Below are 22,732 nucleotides of genomic sequence, written 5' to 3'. Positions count from 1 at the left end.
CCTATAATGAATGCTGTCGGAGTGAAGCTGATAATATGCACTGTTGAAAATCTTTGAAATGGGTGTTATTTTGTCGTCCTCTTTTTGCATACAATTAGTATGATCAATTTAACATATACAGGCCATATGTGAATATTTGGGCAGTTCCTCAGGATCTGTGGTTTAACCCATTCAATTCAAATGTATTTCAGATAATAGGCCATACTTCTAGGTGTTAATTGTGTGGGCACTTTTTTGTGAAGGGCGTTATGTTTCATTTTTGTACTAAGGTAATAATTTGATCATGTTTCTTTAATTTGCTCTGAGTCAGGCATTCAAGCATTTCTCTTCCACCTTTCAAGATGGACAGAATATGTTATTTATTCTAGAGTTTCCTTTAATTTTGGGCTCATTTATCACAGCATAGAATACATGCATCTTTATTTAATTGATTTAATTTAAAAAAAAATGTTAGATTGTTTTTTTTTTTCAGAAACACCCTTATTAAACTCCAAATTCTACTTTATTTCGCTCACTTTGTACGATTGTAATTTTGGATGTTCATTTTAGTTTTTGTATTTCTTCTCACTTTGGTTTCTTTTCATTCATTACAGGAGTTTTTTCAGCTCGCACAGACCTAAGGCATCTCTCACTACTTTACTTTAATGATTGGCTTTTATTTAATGCACCAGTTACTTTTTCACATGCCTTGTAAGTATTGTGTATTATATATAGATGTCAGTATTTGTATCCACCACACAATAAAAGTAATTAGATAAGTTGCTCCAAAATGTGTATAAATTGTTCAGCATTAATGTTGCTTTCACAGATTTGCAAATTATCCATGCCATGTGCATTAATGCACACCCACAGGTGCAGGCTTTTGAGCTGTGTGCTGATAACAAGTCAGATGGTCTCTCTCCTCTTTAGCATGGAGACTGCAGTGTCCATGATTTCAAATGTTTGGAATTTGAAATTCTTGAGCACAGAGATGTTGGCAGTGTTTGTGGATCTTGTTTGTATGTTTTTCTTTGTATGGAAGAGTTTTACATTGCATTTGTGAATGCAGTGCTGTCTGAAATGTGTTACTGGGAATACATTCAAATTTAGTTTTTTTCAGAAGCACATTGCTTAGCAATGTTTCAACATTTTATATTTTGTGTTAAGACACAATAAGATTGTGTTTATTGTGTTTTGTGCACTATTACAAATAAGACACTTTTCTGGAAAAAGGATTTAATGTCAAACAAAATTATCATGTTCAATATTTTGTGGAAAATCCTTGCAGTCAATAAACTGATCATCAGATGTTTTGCATCTTTCCTGCTGCCCCCTGCAGTTCTAGTCTGGTCCACAGGAAGTGGAATGTATACTCAAATTTGACTGAGATCAGGTGAATGAGTCGGCCAGTCAAGGATATTCCACTCCTTCACCCTGTTCTCCTGCTGAACGATGAAGTGTCGCCCAATGATTTTAATGCATTTGTTGTAATTCCAACACACTGACTCCATCTGCACTGGTTATCATTGTTTTATTCTGCTGTGTATGTCAGCAGTGAATAATCAATAAATGCCTATGTTGAGGTCGGCAGCCATACATCCCCAACAAGTAAAGGAACCCCTAGCATGTTTGACAGACGAGGTGACCCTTTGGTTCATCACTTATTTCTTTGCTCTCCTCACTTTCATCTTTGCATCATTTTACTAGAGGTAGCTTTTGATTTCATCAGTCCATACAACTTTGTTCCAGACCTCTGCCAGTTTCTTCATCATGCAAATGATTTTTTTGTTCATCCACTGGACTTGTGCCCCTTAGTTTACCAGGTCTTTTTCAGGCCATTTTCTAGTTACCTGATGCTGTTGGTGTTATACACACTTCTGATAGATTTCTTCCTTTCTGAGCTTTGTTATTAGTGTGTCATCACACCTGTACTCCTCTCACTGACTACTTCAATCTAAACAAGAACTCTCAAACACCTTTGAGCCATATGAGTCTGATTACTTTTCAAAATCATGCAGTTTATGTATTGTGTTTTGAGGGCTATATCTCCCAAACTTTTCCGTTTATGTTCTTGTAAATCTACTGAAATAAAGTTGAACATTTAAACAGTAATGTAGGATCCTCTATTTTATTTCAAGTTGAGGGTGGACTTTAAATCAATAAATAACACGAGCAAAATACACAGTTCACGGCTGTAAAAAAACTAAAATAAATTATAGATGGAATTGTTACCTCTTGAAATTGGTAAAGGGGCCTCATCTCAATTTATTCTTTCATTGATGTAAATGGGCATTTAGTTTGGAGGACTTGTTGTCTTAGTACACAGCATTTCTTTGTTTCGTCTTTGTATTCTTATTAGTTTGTAAAGGAAACAATGTGATGACTATGCAGTCAGCTGAGACTAGTCACAGCTGAATACTCAAAGATACAGATAGAACAAAACAGAATTAAATAGGCAGGGAAGAGAAAGTTGACAATAAGATATCAACAGTCTGCTGATCTTGACAGACTGAATACTGTTAGAAATCACTGCACAGTCAAGAATTTTTATTAGAGAAAAATTTAAACACCTATTGAACATCATCTTTATCATGTCAAAAAACTCCTGGTAAGCAGAAATAAAAGGGTGTCTGGGGGGCTCTTACAGAAAAATCTTCGCAACAACAACAACAAAGCTTGTTCATTAGAAGTGCCTCAACAGTGTTCGTATCACAGCAGACACCCTGTACTCCATCCTTTCGCTGATTGTATAATTTCACATTCAAATATTATAACAGTCTGGTGGTCAAACACTTCCTGAGCTCACTGCATGTGTTCAGCTCTCCAGCAAATGTCTTGTTGTGACTTGTATGAACAGCCCTGGGATAATGTGATGTTTGTGGTCTGATTGGTCTCTCAGAGATCCCCTGCATTAGCTGATAGCCTGCCTCCTGTCAGACCTCCTACTTAATGCAGATGGTCATTGGAGCTATGGCTGGACTCCCAGGCAGAGGAGAGGGATTATTACACCCATAAAAGCAGGCGTTTTAATGGCCTTTCAGTTTTCCTGTGATGTGTTCATATGGCTGTGGTACAATAAAACATTGCCTTCATCTCCTCCTCAGTCGCTCCCTCCTCTCATGATAACCTGCCTACCCCCGCTAACCTTAGCCTGCCATGCGTGTTTAAGTGCTCCCATGTGCCTGAATCTGTGATGGACAAGGAGTGTGTAGGTGAGCGTACTTCATCTCATGTCTTTGTGCACCTCTATGTGTTTGTATTGGTGACGCATCATAGGCGTAGTGACCTCAGGGACCACCCAAGCGCAGCACTTGAAAACAAGACATGTCACATTTCACAAAGCGGCGCAGACTGATATAGGAATAAAAGCCTCCTGTAAGTGTTAAACAGCTCTTTTATAAGACGCTGTGCCTCCTGGATGACAGACACAACTCTCAGCTCTACCTACACATGTGACAGAACAGGGCCTGAGCTCATTACCTATTCCAAACCCTATCTGCAAGCACTGATGTAAAAGGTAGATAAGGGTGAAGAATGAATATCATTTTCTTTTTTTTTCATTTCCCATGTACCTCCTTCCCCTTTTCATCCTGATGTAATTTGAAGCGCTTGAATGATCATAGACCTAGCCATCACCAAATCTGAAAAGACACGTTTAGATGCCCTAAGGCAGAAGACAAGAATCTATTTTCACTACACTCAAGGTCTCTGCATCTTGAGCTGAGTATAGCTTTTCAATATACAAGGAACATGCATTAATTTCGTGGTGCTGATGCTCATTTTGCTAAGCTGCTAAAATATGCAAAGTTAAAGCCTGTTTTTTTTTGTTATTGTTGGAACTGTTGTGTAACAAATGCATTCCCTGCAGTTGTTTATCTACTTGCCAGGTAGCAAAAAGTAAGCAGCTAATTGTAATTTTTACTCCAACAGAAGGTTCCCAACGCTTTCCCTGCATTCTGTGTAAATTTTTAATAAATACACTCAATCTTATTGCCTTTATAGACTGTGTCTTTGTGCGCTGTAGTGGGCAACTTCAGCTCTGAGCAGGGCAAATCATCAGGCTGTGCTCCTTTACCCTTCATGTGATTGCGCGCTGGGGTAGAGGGCTAAGCAATGTGTGTTTCATATTTAATGGCAGCCTTCGGTTCAGCAGGCTAAGTGATGCAGGGTGAGGCGATGTGACTTTGGGGCATGCAGAGGTGCTGGAGGACACAACTCTTGGACCCCTACTTGTTATGGATGCTATTGATTTATCTGATTAGTTGAGCTGCAGCAAGCAAAATACCCCCCCCCCCCCCCCCCCCCCCCCAACACCCTGCATTTCGTTTCTCTCTCTTTTAACCAATTAGCAACTTTCTACAACATATAATTTGCAATTTGCAAATTTGCATTAAATATGAACAACTATTTGTAGTTCAAATCAACAGACCTCTCACTTACTGACGTATATATGCACATTAATCCCCCCCCCCAACCTGATCCTCTCATTACATTCAGCACACAGTATGGACGCCGATCAATGGCCTCCGGGCCCCTTAACAAGCCACACCACTTCCTTACCTTCTCTAATGCAAATCAGGATATTGGCTACAAATCTTCTATCAAGTGAGTGCCTATTTAATGGAGTAGGTAGGTGGCTGTTTCGGGGCTTTGCTTTTCCACAGTGCAGAGCATTCACAGACTTCTGTTACAGGTTGAGTTGGCCCTAACGAAGTAAGCTGAAGGGAAAGGAGGATAATCCGGAAAAGGACAAGGAGAGGGATCAGGGATGAGTGATGTAAGTTTTAGACAGTTATAAAAAAGCTGAAGCAGTCTGTGAATGAGGTCAGACGGAAGAAAGAGTATAGTTGTCGTCATCCCTACAAAGGAGGTCTGTTTGACTGAGAAGTGGGAGGTAAACAAACTAAAAAAAATGAACTATCAGGGTTGTTAATCAAAGCACAGGCTGTAAAACTGAGCTATAGACACACCGTAGCTACTTGTATCTTTTGTTTGGCCATTGTCACTAAAGATAAAGCAATCAATACTGCATATTTTAGCTCAGACTCTCAATGTAATAGCATGAGAAGCTTTCTTTTTTTGTAGGAATAATGAGAGAGGAAGAGGGCTGTGGAGGACCAGTGAAGGAGAGTGAGGAAAAATATTCAACACATGACAGCGCTCTGCTCTTTCACTACCTCGCAAGGCCCTGCACAGCATGCAGCACAGCTCATACACAGAACAGGGGAAATGAGCACCAGCCAGCAGGAAAAAAGGAGAAGGAACGACCAACATATTTATAGCACTAATGACATATAATGATTGATCTTTTGTGGGCTTTTCATCATTCCGTCTTTTCTGAAGTGCTCTGCCAGTGTTTTTGTGTTTGGTTGTGTTGCTGTGTTTGTGCTTGTGTTTAAAAAGGTGTGTAAGGCGCACTTTGTGGACTGGCAGTGAAAGTTTTAGAGAAACTGAGCAGAAGAAGTTGTTGTGGCAATAAAGTGCAGCCCAATTTTGTCTGTCAATAGTAAAACAAATGTTACAGCCAGAAAAATAACTCTGAGCTGAGTAAATCCCTGGCTTCTGTAATGTCCCTAACTCTTTGGAAAGAACAGCCTCATAGTGTAAACACACACTGTCACAATCATGCTGCACATACACACACATACACACACACGCACACACACACTAAGAAGATTTGACAGCATGCACTCTCTGTATGTTTTTATGCTTCACTGACACTGATGGAGGAAAAAAAGCGCATGGGCAGGGATTTGCCCTGTAAAGATGACACATGCGAGCCAGGGACAGGAAGAGCTTTGGGCGGAGGATGCTGCTATGATACACACTGTTGACATGCAGTCCAAGTGTCTCAACATCATGTCAAACATGTTTCTACAGCTGATTTGGAGATGGGGCAGGAAGAGCAATCTGGGTCAGTTCATTACAAACATCTGGAAGAGGCTGCCTCACAGATACAGGAAAGATGGCCGTTGGATGGGCCACAATATAAAAGGGAATTCAACTAAGACTTAGTTAAAATGATGTCCTTGGGAACCAGACTGGGTTAGGAGGTGCTAGAGGAGAGATCTATATCCCCTAGTGTGGTTTAGGAGGGGCAGACTTCAGAACTTATAGGATAATTTTCAACCACTTCCTTCCCTTTGTGTGAAGGAAGTGGTTGTGTCACCTTTCGTCAAGGTGACACACCATACGGTGGACACTACTCATACCACTAAAAACATGAATACAGAACCAGTTTACCCTCCCACCAGTTTGCTTCAAGTCTCAATCAGTCAGTGACATTTTGATCTATCTTGACATGGGGTCAGCAGTAAATTGTAGTGGGTCCTTTCAACCTCTGCGTCTTGTGGCTGCGAAGGCAAGGTTAGGGGGTTATGTTCTCTGCTGGTGGCAGACAAAACGAAGCGTGTCCCCCTCCATTAGAGTTAATTTTACTGACAAAGATCAGAGTGGTTTGGTACATAAGTGCTGTGCATTTTACCTTCAGGCCTTTTTCACAAAAATTAAACACACCTATTTTTTTTTTTTTTTTTTACAAAAGCAGATAACAATATTGGAAGGACCACTAAAAAATTCCATCTGTATCTACAAGTTCCAGCTTTGCATGTTTACACACAAGATGGCAAAGGAGCAAGCTATTTAGTAAGAGGATTACTGATGAACCTTAGTGCTCTCCTTGAGGAGCAGACACAGACGACATCATTTCATCTGCTCTAGTCGGCCATTAGCAGTTCAGAGATCTACCATAGCCGAAGGCCCCAGGCTCGTCCTATCAGCCAGACAGCTGAATGTAAATGCAACCTGATTGGAGAGCAGATGATATATAGGTAGATAAAAAAGAGAACAAGATTTCAGACTACATCCCATTCAGGATGGGATCAATAGTCCTCTGGTAACGGGATTGTCAGACAAAATTTTACTTGTTAGAAATGATTACTAGTAGTCATACAAAATGGCCAGGCTTTGTGATGGGTGGGAGTAAAATTGAGCATGGTGGGAAGCAGGAGTCACACGGGGCACAAGTGATCGACTGGGTCCAGGCAGAGGGAATCAATACAGCCGAGGGCAAGAGTCTGATATGCCTCCCTTCAAAGTCTCTGTGTCTTTAAGGCCTCAGTAGAATAGAGCATACATAGTATTTCTAGCCAAACACACACGCTCACACAAGAAGCATACAGAAAGGCTGGCAGCCGAGCACACATACTGACCCCGTACAGTCAGCCAAGCACGAATAACACAGCACACATTGTGGAGGAACATTTAATCTCCCTCAGATTCAATATATCTCAGGTTTTCAGACTGAGACCAAGGAAGTTCAGGTGAAAAACGCTTCTGAAAAAAAGAAATGTCTCTGTTGAAAAATGCCTTTTCTGTCCCACACTATTCATTGTCAAGCTCCCTTTTAGTCGCAGCTTCTTTTCTGTGGCACAGAAATACTTTTAATAGGCTTGAGATAGGATGTCTCTCTGTTACTCTGCTCTCTGTTTTCTATTAATAACAAGTTTGTAATTGTGTGAAATCTGGTTTTACAGGTTTGCGCAAGTACTCTTGTTTATAAAGTTAGTGATATGTGTGAAGAACATTTCTAGTATTTTTAGAACCACAGTGCAAACGCCTGTCTGATCTACAGTAAATAAGGAGTTGGGTTGGATGCAAATGATCAGTTTCACAAGGGTATTGATTAGTCAGAAATGTCAGATCCTGCTGTAATCAATTCTGCTTTTAGTATTTGTCTTTAACTTATCCCTTTCATTAAAAGGACTGTGTTGTTGCTGAGGTGCATCTTATGGGCTGGATAGAGGATAGTTTGAAATCCTGTAAAAAGTGATCTAACTGTTGCACAGCAAAAAAATAAAGCTATGTGTATCTCTATGTGTATAATAGTTTGTTTATACTGTACTAACAACTGTAACTGCAGGAAATCAGTTCCTCTCAACTCAAGTCAGTGAGCAGCTCTTTTTCCCAGAATAACAGAATAGCAGGTCGACTAAACATCAAACTAAATATCAAGTGAAAAAACAGCTAATTACTTTATAAAGACGCACCAACACTTTAAACAGAAAGTTTGGCTGTTAACTCCAACAGGGTCAAAATGAAAAACCTCTGCTTTTAATTGTATATCATTGATTTGAAGCTCTTATGAGTTATTGAAACCACTTAATGTTTGTGTGAATTTATACCAGCCTGAATCACACACATTTTGTCTCCCCCTTGAAGAACAATTAACAGCATCCTATGATTAAATTGTGAAAAAAATATCATAAATATATATATATGTGCACGAAAATTAGGAAAAGGACTAGGGTTAGGAACACTGATTACTCTAAGTACTGAAATTCTAATGACACTCTTAATTAGTGCAATTGATTTAAAAAAATAATATTTTACTCACCCAGTCTTGGCAAAGTTGGTCCAGTAGGTCATCACCACAGCACTCAGCATGACGTCGTTCTTTGAGAAGTTACAAGGGAAAAGGTCTGTGGGACCAATCATGGGAATTCCAAAAACATAGGGGACCTCGTCCCCGTGGGCGGCGTCTGACCAGGCTGGCTTCATCAGGCTCTGGCAGTGGTGGTAGAAGGCGTAGAAATAGGTGGGTGAGCCATAGCGAGCGTGAAGATCAGCTGTCACCACTGATGGCTCCACCCACTGATGGTCGGTGAACAGAGCCACCAGCGTCTTGCGCCTGGTTTCAGGATTGTCCCTGTCTGCCCAGTCTGTGTACATGAACTTAATGGTCTCCCTGAGCGTGTCCTTGCCCTCCGGGTACCCATACAGACTATCCACAAAGTCAGAGACCGAGAAATCAAAGTCATTTCCAGACACTCCATCCTCTGAATCCACCACGTTCTCTACAAACCGCAGCCCCTCACCCTGGTTGACCCCCAGCATGATGTCATAGTTGAGGAACTCTCCCTGCTCCATCAGGATCTCTGGGTCGTCTGGAATAACATCGCCATCAATTACAGGTCCAAAGGCCACGTGGTACCTTGCTGGTTGTATGTCCTGCTCCACCAGCTCCCTGGAGCTCTTCTTCCTCAGACATTCCACCATGTCCGACGTGTCCAGGACATTACAGCCCACCTTCTCCGCCAGGACACGTGTATACTTGACTGGCTGATAGTTCACCGCCCAGCTGGAGAGGGCTGATCCGCTCTGAATGATGGCTCGGTGGAATAGACCTGCACAAGGACACAGGATGTAGAGACAGGAGGATGTTTAGTGTGTCACTATTACAGAAGATAATTCAGTTATGTGCTTTACTACATGATAGTTGTTAATTTCGTTGCTGCCATCATCAAAAGGGAGCTGTCAGCCACACAGCTGATAAGAATAACAAAGGCCAGACAGAACAAGTCCTTGTTGCCACACAGAACAATAATGGAATCATGGTTGTGATAATGAATGTGCAGATGGCCTGGTCTCACAGACAGCTCACAGATGGAGGAGGGAATCAGAACTCTGTCATCCTCCCCCCTCGCATCCATCTCTATATGCTCCCTCCCTTCATCCATAATAATTTTACATGTTTGTCAGGAGCAGATGCTGTCAATATGGCTCTATAGGCTTTGTTGCGAGTAGTGTATGCACCAAAACTGGCAAACCAGTGTATACCATACGGAACATTCAGATATTTTTCCATATCTGAAACGCAGAAGTGGTCGAATTTAAATCTTTTTGAATATATGAACCTTGTGCCCATGCCCTCCCTCTGTTAATGTACTTTTCAAGGTAGCATAAATTGGATGAACCTCAAATACTGCAATTATAGACACATATGCTCCCCTTTTCAGTCATTACACACACCTCTGCATTAGTTATGCCTTGTGTAAGTTAAAAGTCATTTTTTACCTGAAAGATCACTAAATTCTACAGGAGTTAGTGGGCGGATTGCTATAAATAAAATTAGACTCCTACTCTCCACATTTGCAGAGGGAATGGAGCTGCACATATTTGCCGAGCAATACAATGCAACATAGTGAGACACATTAAAAAAAGACCCAAGTGAACAGAACACCACCGTTTCCTTCTTCTTCTTAAAAGACATATAAGAGTCAACAGACCATGTTAATCTACATAGGACTTCGGTGTTTGTGTGTGGGTGGGCTCTAAAGGGGGCAGACAGGGTTCAGAAACCAAGGCGAACAAATCGAGTCTCATGGGGCACTCTCACGAATTAAATTACATTTTAGTGGCACTGCAATATGAAGGAAATCTGAAATGACTTTACACCACATGGAACAAGTCCTAAATAACAAACATAATTTCCTCAGAAATAATTGAATTGTGTCACCTTTGAATTTTTTTTATTCCAGACAGAAGAGTGAAGGTGACGTGACATCCCCTCTGTCTCAGCTAGGCCTATCTCAGCCTCAGCACCACTCATCTGATATGGTTTTCAAATCCACAAGTGCTGTTTTACCAATCTCAGAGAAGATCAGAGGCAGAGCTCCTTCCACTTGACCACATTGCTTTATTGCTCATGGCACTATCACTGCCAGAGTCAATGAATTCCACAGTACTTCTGATACTGGAAACCATGGCACATGGAATGTCTTGAAATGGCACGCATAAAAAAAGTTATTAACAATTCCACAAAGACTAGCAGAGAAACGTACAGGCATGCAGCCTCATTCTGTGATATTTCAATGTCAGTGTGGGTGGCTGTGTTGAAGTCTTTGTGTTTATGAGGTAAACAGCAGACTTAAGTGCCAGATATATCACTTTGGTAGTCTTAATCAGAGGCGGCGGGGGGCTTATTTCTCCTTGGCAAAGACGAAGTGTTTATTTACAGAGCTATTTACATTTATTTGTTTGCAAGTAGTAAGTAGAATTAATGTGTCTGGGGTGAGTGAACTGTGAAATGCTTCTATGGTGAGTGTGTTTAACAGTATAAGCCACAATTTGTGTATTGGAACAATCATTTTTGAGTCTGAAAGTGGATGCTAGCAGTGAAAATTTCAACACACGGCAGAATGTACACTTCTGAATGCACCTCAGTGCACAAAATCATGTTTGTTTGTGTTTCTCCATTGTGTATTTCTTATTCTACATAAGATAAGACCGTGAGCTTTCTGTGACCCAACCCTAATGCTGCCCTTTCAGTTGTCGTGTGGTTGTGCTCCTCTGCAGGACAGTGGCCTATGCTGATACTCAGGGAGCGGAAGCAGATGTTAAGGGTTTCACCCACTTGAAAGCATTAGAGCGGCGGCCGCAAGATGAAAGATGGCTGCTCGGAGGCAGCGGGGGGTGGGGGAGGGCATAATCCTGCTATCCCTCCCTTTTCCTCCTCTTTTGCCCACCCTTCCCCTCCCCTGTCTCTTTAGTGGTATTGCCTCCCTTCACTTCTCCGCTCAGATTGCGCCGTGCAAACAGAGCCAGTCACGGTGCATGGAGTCTGTCCTGAATCCCAATGCTGCCAGCCATGCCACAGCCACTTTCTGAATGTCTTTGATCTGAAGTTGCTGTAGGAAAACGTTTGCCAGCAGAGCAGTTCCTGTGATTGCCAAGGTGATTTGACAGACATACATACAGTACATCAAATCCGTTTGCTATAATTGAGGGGATCGGCTTGAATGCAACTAGGCTCGGTCCCATGTCTGTCTGCACCCAAACCCACAGATGGCCAGCTGCTGAGGAGGCTGCAGCCAGGTTGACACTACTGGATTTATTGATAAAAAAGGCAGAAGGGTGAGGCTTCACGATTGTTTGTTAAAAAACATATAAATCCAGTGCACATGAGCTGTCATGGGACTGATAAATATGTAATAAAGCTGTGTGTGATGAACACCACTGTGGAAGGAAGCCCACTGGGGAAGGTCAGACAGAGAGAAGAGCACAGGCTCTATCACCCACTGAGGGAGATCAGTAATTATCCACACTGGGAGGTGTATACTGTGTGTGTGTCTGTGAGTGTATGTATGTGTGCGTGTACATGTATGTGTGCAGACTTTGATTGATACGATGCAACATTGATGAACAGACCGACAGACGACAGGCATCCTCGTGATGAGAGTTAACAATTTTTGACATTGTTTTGTCCTCGGCATCTACTGTGGCATCGATGCAGGGAACAACTTCTCACTCAATATCCAGTAGAATTAAGAGGAAAAAAGCGCATGATGCAACACTATCAACACGTGTGTCATATTCCTATCTAGCATGTTTTACTTTGTAAAAGCAACAGATAGTCCTATCATTATCTGCCTGTGTTTGACATGCGAGAACCCGACACCCAAACTGCGAGCAGATCCATCAAACCATAGCGTTGCTGGCAGATTGAGGTCATGCTGAATTATGACTGGAGCTTCGAGGTAATCACTCATTGGGTCCCTGCTAAAATGCCGTCGCGTCGCTCCGCAACCGCCTCTGCGCTGCAGTTTGCTGACCTCGACCACACTGCCCCCTCACTAGACACGCGTTAAATGGGCATGTGTTTCAGGCCCCAGATTGGTGGAGTGGCTCGTGGAGATAATTCACCGCTGATAGGAAAAAAGAGCTTGACCTTGAGGGTATGACAACCACAGCATAGGTTAGAGAGCCACTGTCTACACACTGAAACGCTCCCACAGGCTTGGACAAACACACACACGTTCAGGCCATGTTTTGACAACCGCAATATGGATAAAATGCTGATATATAACAAGCCAATGCTGCATCACTGGAGCGGGAGTAACATGACATGGCTGCGCTTTGGATCGCTGCTGATGTATTACATGCCAACTGTGGGCATGTGTGAGTGTTCAGTCCGTGTTAATGGACAAGGATGTTCTGTTGGTGTTGATGCCAGTAAGCTCCATAAATGACTGTACTTAAAAATGTGGAACAGCTGGCAAAAATCAGTGAAGCATCAGGAGTGAGTTTTATCTGCCTGGTCCAGGGACCGTTAAATGCATTCGCCAAAAGCCCTACAACGTTAACAATGTCGCCCAAATTAAATAAAAAAGGAAGAAAACTTAATGAAGATGGCATTAATGAGACATCAGATGACCTTGAAAGTTTGGTTTGGCCAAGTCTCATTTTACAGGTCAGTGATTCATTTTTTTAACAATATTCAACATCACTTTAGGAGCTAATAGGGGTGAAAATATGTAAAGCAGCCAAATCTTATCAAAATTCCTCTCATACACATTAAAGGCATTGCAAGAGAGTAATAACATGGCCGTGGTGATATGTCATTCTTTCTGCCGTTTTTGTCACCCACTACTCCTTGTAGCTCTTACACTTGCCTTTTTCTCGCCTTGAATCTTTCCCCAGCTCTGTCTTTTTCTGTCCCTCCCTGCTGATTATTAGACATAAGTCTGCATTCAGCAGAGCCTGAATCCTCTGAGCCATCTTACCTCCACCATCTCCTTACTGTAAGCAAATCTCCACAGAGCCGTGGACTATGCAGAGTCCCCTCTGTTGCAAACATTTCTCTCTGTGTATAGTCAAACTAGGCTAGCACTCAGTTGGACACGCTCAATAAATGTTCCTCAGCTTCTTTTGCTGTATTTTGCTTGGGCTCTTATTTTCTTTTTCACTGCAGCATTTTTTTAAAAATTAACTACCATCTCCTTTGAGGAACCGACCGTGTTAGTGTTTTTTAACATGATCAAGAAATACTGTATGAAGTAATGTAATCTCACCTGAAATATTTAAAGCTGGCTGGGAGATGAATGCGTACAAATTTACCTAATAATGGTCACTTTCAGCCAAATAACACAGGGTTAGAGCTGAAATCTCCATGGCTACAGCCTACAAGCACAAGTGCCTCTAGTCTAATCCTGCATTATGGATAATTTTATTGGTCTGGAAGCCCCAAAACAACACCTACATTGTTTTTCTGTTCCATTGAAATTTCTGCATAACATTTAAATTGCTAAATTCAAAATGAAGCCAGTGATTTTTTTTAGACAATACCAGTGTCATTGGATAGACCTTATGGATTTCCTTAGCCTATATGGATATGCTGTGTGTGTGTGTGTGTGTGTGTGTGTGTGTGTGTGTGTGTGTGTGTGAATTAATTATATGTACTTGTTTGCTTAAACATTAAAGATGAAAAATGTACCAATATAAAATGGCCCCTAAGAATGGGCTGACAGTGACTTACTGTTTATGATTCATTGCATGCATTCTGTGTTTTCGTGCTCTTTTAGGGCTCCAACTATTCCTGTTACCTGGCTTCGCATTTTTCCTCCAAACCAGATATATTCTGGACTCATTTCATAATACATGATCCAACAGGATAGCTTCCAAAAAAATGCATCATTTTCCCAGAAACTGTCTGCTTTGTTTTGCATGTTTCCAAACACAAAAGCACACTCTTTCCTAATTCCTACAAAACTTTACTCTGTCTTACATCCCAGGAGGTGTTGTAGCAATATTTAAGTGAAGAGCAGCAAGCTTCGAATCAGAGGGACTGCTCTGCTTGTGTTTCATCGTGTCCATATAGAGGCAGTGTCTGAGGGGCCAGTGTTTTCATCTATCAGTGTGAGACATGCTTCATGCCAGCCCTATATAATGTTGTTTGAAGCTGTTGGTCTTCTGCTCCAGCCTCTGTAGAGACTGCCTGCTTGCCTGCAGGCTGTGGCTTAGGCCAGATAAAGAGTTTGATCCATGAGGGTGGATGGAGGGAAGAGGGAGGGAATAGGAAAGTAGAACAGAGGAGAGGCAGAAGAGAGGGAAAAAAGACAAAGAAAAAACATATGGAAAAGGAATTGAGAGGAGAGAAAGGCAGTGAAGAGATGAAGGTATGAGTTAAGGAGTGGGTAGGAAAAACAGGAGGTAAGAGGAGGTGAGGAGGATAAAAATTAGCCCATTGACAGGCTGCACCCAGGTTCCAGGATCGATGTGCATCTGAGCGCAGAGATCTCCTACTAATCACAACGTGGCATCCACTGGTCAATACCACACACTCCAGGCCTCATCTTCACACGCATGCCAGCCTCCCTCTGTCTAAACGCACAGCACACCAGGTCCACTGCTCTTCCATGAACTCATCAATCTGGCTGTTAATCACGAGCATGCACGCCACACCTGAGTCAAACAGTCTTTGAGGACGAATTCTCCAAATTTATTTCAGCCTTGGATTGGCCGTTTCAGAATAGTTTGTAAAGAAATAAATTTGTGATTGTCTAAACTTATTGGTGTTTCTGTGTTGTATTGTCCAACACAGTAAACTGGCTCACTTAGAAGGATAATGCAGCTATTTATTTGACAATCCCATGTTATCCAGTTATGGTGCCCACAGTCAGAAGCACAAGCATGGATAAACATGTACCCACTCAGTTCTTATAACATTATATGACAGTTAAATGAAGGTGAGGGCAGCTCTGCTGTTAAGCACTTTGCCAGTGCCAGGATAACATATGAACGTGTGGTTGGCGGATGAAAGCATGAAAAAAGGCTCTATCTTTCTTCAGGTGACATTTGGTGGCATGACAAATGGTGTCTTAAAACTTCCCTGAAAACTTGGTTAAACCATGCTGAGAAAAAATGCAATTCATACAAAATCCATGAATAGAGAGTAGGTGCTATCAAGGATCAATACATGCTATCCAATTTCTATCATTAATAATCTTTTATGGGCAAAAAACTGCCCATTTGCTGCACTTACTATCCATTCAGCTTTTTCCTGTATTTTCCTGTTTTGAGGATGATATCTGTGCATTCTCATGATTCATGCGTGCACACACTGAATTGATTTCTGTCCTTTTCTCCCTTGGCAGCCTCCCTCCCAAACCAAGAGAATCATAGGACCTGCACGGTGAATTTTTTCATTTGCACTCATGCATGTGTCACTAATGCCGCAGCCTCAGAGAGGGAGAGGATGCTATTTCTCTGTCCCTCTATTGCTAGCTCTCTTTGTGCTGTGGCATTTAAGGCGGTATTCAACCCGCTCTCTCCACCCTGCTGCAGTGCCTAGATTGGCCTGATAGCTGCATGCGAACAACAACACACACTGTCATTGAGTCTTGACTAGGCAGCGATGTGGAAATGCGAAGAATAATGAGTTATTACAGGGTTATCTGTGTGTATCTCCATGTCATGACTGTGTAAGCGGCTCTGCTAATCTCATTAGATGAGACAAGTTGTTAAAGATGTTTTCTGATTTCCTCTCTCTTCTCCTACTGCGTCCACAAATAGATTTCAGATCAGTGTGCTGAGAGGAAATGATTAGTGCCTTTAGCTCCTACAGAAACTGGTTTCCATTGGAAAACAGTGGAAGTGGCTGCTGTGTAGTAACAGCGAATAACATCTGACTCCTGTTGTTTCTAAATATATGCACCATGTTTTACACCCCATCTGCATGATATAGCAGCCCCAAAGCTTGGTTCAATTTTATATGTGAAGAGAGGAGTGACAGCTGAAGACGGAGAATACACTCACATCAAGGAGGCAAAGCTCCATACGTACAAATCAGATGTAAAATATGCCCAGCATGGGAGGGTCAAAGATGTAAGTCACATACAAATATGATAATTCAGCCATGAAATTTGGACGGATGGGAAGCTTCTATTCTTGGTGACATCTTGAGTGTGACAGCCAGATGCGATGGCTAAAACTCATTTTTAGGCCAAGGAAAGCCACAGCGAGGGCACAGTTGCATTTGTGACAGACAAATTGTCGCAAGTGGTGTACAGCCCCCTGAGGGGAATCAGAGGGATTCAGAGCAAAGAAGCAAAGAAAGAGTGACAGAGAGGGAGAGAGACAGAGAGCGAGACATCGGTCTAAGAGCCTAAGTCTTGCAGAAACAAATTAGCTGTGAGCTGAAGGGCTACAGGAGGTGAAACTGAGATGGATATGCACATGCCAGCTAAAATCAGGAGGTGGGCGGAAGCCTACTGCTTACCCTGGCCATTTGCGTAACCTTTCAATATAGCAGATAACTAGCTTACAAGACTTTGAATCTGGATCAGAAAAGGATACTTCCCTGATTACAGCTGACTGTAGCTCACATGCTCAAGACAAAAAATGTGCATGGTATTAATGGACACGTGGAGGAAAAACATGTTGGATTATCTGCACAATGCCTTTTGAAAAAGAAGTCCAATCTTACTCTATAATACATGACAGCTAGTACATGGCTGCTGGTACAGTGCCAGATCCAGATGAACAGTACTTTGTGCTTCTCTTTATATTGACGTTTCTTTTATTTTGTCCACAATGTTTAATATCATTGAGGCTGCATAGCAGAAACCCCTCTCTTTATAGAGGTGTCCTTAAAATTATTACAATAACTGTTGTATTAGACTGCATTAACTGCACAGTGTGTACAGCGCAGAGTGTATATACTATACAACCCCCTCACAGAAATGCTACCAGCACGTACACACACATACACACACATGACTCAGGAAGCTCATTAGGCATCACACACAGAGCACCTAGTAGGCAGCAACCAACATCTCTTTTAATCTAAACCACCATTAATGAACCAGAACCAGAGGAGATGTTAGAAAAAAATACTCCCCCGGATGTGCTGTAATTCCTGAGTCTGATTTGAAATCACAGTGCTCTTCCTATTAGAAAGACTTCCCCTGTAACTCCCCCGATTCCTTTTAGGGTCAGTGGCCCCACCAGCAGCAGCTGATTAACTACAGTAGGAGGGATGAGTGTGCCAGTCTGGGTGGGGGTTCCAACGGTGGACACATATTCTTCTGGCTGTGCCTATGTCACTCTGTGTGCTCCTCTCGCACAGCATCTGACACCACTGTTCCCTGCTCTTCCCATTGTGCCAGTAGCCCTGCAGCCAGAAGCCACACAAGCTTGGTGTCATTCAAGGAGGCACACCATGCAAACAGCAGACCAAAATAGGACGGATGTGCACTGCCCTCGCTTTGCCCTCATTCTTGGGCACACATTAAAGATTGAGAGCAAAACTTCGGTCTGGGATAAGACAGTGAACGTGATTCCAGTACCTGACTGCGGAATCAGCTGCTTTGAGAAGGCTGCTGTGCATTTATTGAGCGTGTGTTTGCGCTTCGTGTGTATGACTGGCTTGTATACTGTGTACTGACAGAAACAAAGTGGAGAGATAGTACCGTCAAAGCAGCCCATCCCTGGAGAGCACTATGTCTGCTTCCCTGCCTCATGCTTCATACTGTAAACTCCCACTGAGTCAATTACTGTGGCAGACTCTTTAGCCACGCTGGCCACTTACTGTAAGTGGACATTGAGACAATTGGGTTATGACATCTTCTGCTGTAAAAATGGCTTGGAAAAGTTCCACTGGCAGCGGTGGCTCCTTGAATATCTGCTCGAACAAATCCGGTCAACTGGAAATCCAAACAATTAAGAGCTATTTGTGCAGCCTATCTAAACTCAGTGCTCAGTCACTGAGCATCGATCTGCTGCAAAAGTAATCTAAATCAATCCAATAAAATGTTTTTATTTTGATTGGAAAACACACAGAGTTGCTGAGATGTTGACTTTTGTAATAGAGATTAAAAATGTGTTGACCAAAGAGTCCATCAATCTGAGACCAAAATATGTTTTATTGCCAAGTAGATTTCCACATACAAGTAATTTGTCAGTTAAATCAGTTGAACTGAATTCAACTTAGACAACTACAAATAGAGGTATAAAGAACACACAAACACTAGTTATACAACTGAGATGAAGACATATATTCATAAGTCATAAATATATCCAGTATATAGGCCTGCAATGTAAGAAAGAGCAGCACTGCGAAAGTTGCTCCAAAGCTACAATATGCAACGTTGGGGAATCTAACTAGCAGTAGCATGAAACTCTAAATCAATCCTCTTCAATCTGCTTTTCATGTTAGTAGCTGAAAATTCCAATACCTAAGAATGCTACAAAAAGTACCAGTGCGGCAGAAATAATTATATTTCTCTGACTGGTTAAAATAATGAACCTCACTTAAAAGTGTTTAGGAAGGAATCTCCCCGCACTGCTCAGTGAGTCTGAGTCACAGGAACTTTTAATGGTGCCATTTATGTTTTGTACCATATTTCCACTCAACACATATTACAATAAAGTTACATATGTGTCAGTGAGAGGCCTTGTTGATGAGGCTGAGAGCATTTGAAAAAAAACTGTTTACAAGTTTTTAGTCCTAATGCCAGAGGAGAGTTTTTGAAAAGCGTTCTGTCTGGAGTGGGTGGGTTCAGCCATAATCTTTCCTGCACGCTCCAGGGTCCTGAAGTTGTGTAACTCCTGGAGCGATGTCAGATTGCAGCCAATCACCCTCTCAGCCGAGCGAATGATATGCTGCAGTCTGCTCTTATCCTTGGCTGTGGAGGCAACGTACCAAACAGCGGTCAAGCAGGTCAGGATGATGGTAAAGTAGAAGTGCGCTATCATAGACTTTGACAGGTCAAACTTCTTCAGCTGCCTCCGGAAGGACAGTCTCTGCTTTGCCTTTTTTGTTATGTAGTTGATGCTCTGCTCCCATTCGAGGTCCTAGGTGATTATGGGGCCCACGAAGCAGAAAGACTACACAGTGTTTGCTTGGGCAGCTTCATGTGCTGTTTCCCGTCATTCAAGAACTCTGTAAAGTTAGGTGCATTCAGCTGGGAGAGCGTCTCCTGTAGCATGGATGGGATATCCTAACACATGTTTCCTTGGTCCAGGAAGAATACTATCGTACGCTATCATCTACAGATCTGCGGAATGTACTGTCTGTGATGTACTCAACTTCACTAATGCAGACGTCAGGGTGGCTGGTCTGTAGTCATTTTTATTTACTCACAGTTGCAGAGAATGAAAGGTCAATTTGAGCCTATATAGGGATCTTTCATTTCTGCCTTGACTAAACAAAAGGGTGCTGACTACACACTTATCTGCGCTGCAAAATAAGAAAATATATCATAGCAAGGCAAACAGACGTTTGGCAAACGTTGAGATGAACCAAGCTGCCAACATCTATTCTTATTGGGTCCCAGATGGAAAGAGGAGGGAGAGAAAAAGAGGAGGTCATTGGAGGATAAGTGAGCAGGGGAAAAGAAAAAAGAGTGAGAGGACTAAAATTCCTCACTGGGTGCTATTGTCCCTGGAGAGTATTCAAGGCAGGCGAAGGCTCTCTGGAAAAGGAAAATTGCACTCTGCATGCTAACTGTGACTTTGCATTGATTGTGAGGAAGACACAGGCATCGCAATGCATTGGGTGACTCATGCAACCATTTCATCTCCAATACGCGCTGCTCTCGAGCTCAATACAAAGCCTCTGAAATGATTTCAGACTGTGATTTGGTTGAATTACATTTCTTAACACCACGATATTTCTATATGGGTTAGAAAAATACTTTAGATACATCACTGAAATTGAAAACAACAATTTTCCTCCCGATGTAGATTTAGCATATCTATTCAACAGCAATTTGATTTCAATTGAATCTAAGACAAAAAAAAACCTTTCAACTGTTTTCTTTCAAGGCAGTTTTAGCTCATGTAGAGCACATACAACTACATTCTGAGCTAGTGCACAGCTAAGAAACTTTGATGGCTTGTGGAACAGTTTGCTCAAAGCATTTTTATTTAACTGTATTTTGCACTGCCACCTCTATATAGGGTCATATTGGCTTATGATACTCTGCAACTGTGAGTAAATATAAACCCGTGTATTAGATTTGGGCCCTGAGATGAAATCTAATTTCTGTGAGCTCAGTGAGAGAGATTGCTTGCTGATACACATCCAAGGCCACATCTGGTAGGCCCTATCAAATATACATGAACCTCAGGAGATCATGATATGGTTGCACTCCAATTATTTCCTCAAGCCCATAACATATTCTTGTTCCTTGCAAGGTGTTTCATACCAACACTGACATTTACTTCGATATTTTCCAACTTTGCTCAGATAAACATGGTGTGACATCCATCTTCTGTATTAGCATTTGCCAACGTTTTGGTTAACGTCCAATCTCATGAGGATACCATTTAAGAACTGAATATTGTAATGAAGGCAATAAAGCATGGAGATGACTTGGCTGATATTGAGAAGTGACAGTTAATTTCAGTCATTGGTGTAGCCAGCTGATAACAGATTGATAGTGTCACAAACCACAGTGGACAAGTAATTAATATCTATTGCACAATCTCCATTTGGAACAGTAATGTATCATATTGAATTTCAGATGAAACAAAAAAAAAATCAGGGTGACAGAAAACATCTCCATGTCTGGCACTGTGTCAACCCCATTTCAGACCGGCCGGCCTAATAATAAGGACCATATACATTCCTCTTTCACATAAGCACTCCAGCCGTTTTCAATTCTGGCAGGACAGTATGCAGTGTATTTTTTACCTGCGGTCCTTTCTGTCAAGCTCTGAAAAGGCCAAATCGGTAGTGGTGGACAGTTTCTTCACCACCTCAATACTCAAAACTGTGTTGGCTGCTTACAGTGAAGTGCTGGTGCAGGGAGTAAAACGCAGAGTGACAGGACGACATCCCGGCACAAGGGCAGATAGCTGTGAGCTGAGCGATAGTGAGGAGCAGTGCATCTCTGCACTGGCAGCCTCATTCACTATTTATTTGTGCATGTGTGTGTGTGTTAGATAGCGTGATGGCTGGTGTTTTTCTGTTTGCTTATAGTGTGTGGGTCCTTGTGCGGATGCCCACGTCTGCCTGCTCGTGAACCTTTCATGCTGCTTGTGAAGCTGTGTGACTACCTCACTGAGGTAAGAAGGCATTCAATAGTTGCCTTTCTGCCTCAGCGACCACACTTCAGATTATCAGTCTTTTACATTCAAACCAAGCTTTGGGCAGTGAAGGAGAGAAAATAAAAAATAGGGAAAAAAAAAACTAGCAGGGTTGTGTGAGAGAGTGTTTTTGCCCACTGCTCCATAGAAACACGCCTTTCACTCCAATCTGTCTGTGTCTATATCTTCCCCTATATTCTCTTCTCTTTGTTTTGTGTCTTACTGCCAGTGCTAGTAGGCATACAGCTGTAGCCACATGAAATCCCCTGGAGTGGCAGAGTGTGTGGACTTACATGTACACATGTGTGTGTGTGTGTGTGTGTGTGTGTGTGTATGTTTGTGTGTGTTTGTCTGTGTGCAGACCTAAGCTGAGCTGAGGGGGGAATATTTACGCAGGCCAACCTTTAACAACAGTCAATCCCACTGGTCTGAACCTGCTATTGCCCGAGCATTATGTGTGTGTTTGTGTGTGAGTGCTGAGAACGTGTTATGCCAGTGTTTGTGTGTGTGCATTCTATACACATTTGCTCAGTAAGCTATCGACATGAGTCTATGGAGATGACTTGTGTGTGCATGGGCATGTGTGTGTGTGTGCAACTGAGTGTGGTTGTCGATCAGTTAGGCTGCTGGTTGGCACACTCCACTTTCTCAATGTCAAGCTAACACATATTCAGCAGCAACTAACGTCACAACACTTGACACATATCTCACCTACAGATGTTCTTTTCCAGCACACATTCAGAGTGGCGTCGGTAAGCCTGTTGCCATTACTATAGAATGTGTCATTGTCAGCTTCCATCACCATACAAAGAAATAACACCCAGGTCTGGACCGTAACACACGGATTAGAAATTTAGGCTTTACTCCTTTCTGTGGCTCTTAAGTTCGAAAATGTTACAATAAATTGCTATGATTTCATGTTTTGCGGCATGCAGGATATATTTATCTATATTGCCTTTCTATCACAAGTGACTGGGTTTTAAAGGTCAATGTTTGTCAAATGAAATATTAGAGTAATATGAGATTGACAGCTATGATCTGAAAATTATTATTATCTTGTTCTTTTGCATTTGTAGGTTATACTGTATACTGTAGGCATACG

General features: G+C 42.0%; 1 protein-coding gene across 5 annotated transcripts in view; it reads right to left on the bottom strand.

Moving 5' to 3' along the window:
• Positions 1–22,732, bottom strand: part of LOC137134110 (neuroligin-3) — a 113,578-nt gene that overhangs the window by 6,229 nt on the left and 84,617 nt on the right. For all 5 annotated transcript variants that reach the window (XM_067518592.1, XM_067518593.1, XM_067518594.1 and 2 more), the window contains one exon: positions 8,375–9,164. In XM_067518592.1, coding sequence (XP_067374693.1) covers positions 8,375–9,164 — 790 coding nt within the window. The remainder of the gene's footprint in view (positions 1–8,374; positions 9,165–22,732) is intronic.

The sequence above is a fragment of the Channa argus genome, chromosome 10, assembly GCF_033026475.1.
Source record: "Channa argus isolate prfri chromosome 10, Channa argus male v1.0, whole genome shotgun sequence".
NCBI lineage: Eukaryota > Metazoa > Chordata > Actinopteri > Anabantiformes > Channidae > Channa > Channa argus.
The sequence above is the reverse complement of the archived record's forward strand: the minus strand, read 5'-3'. Positions and strand labels throughout refer to the sequence as shown.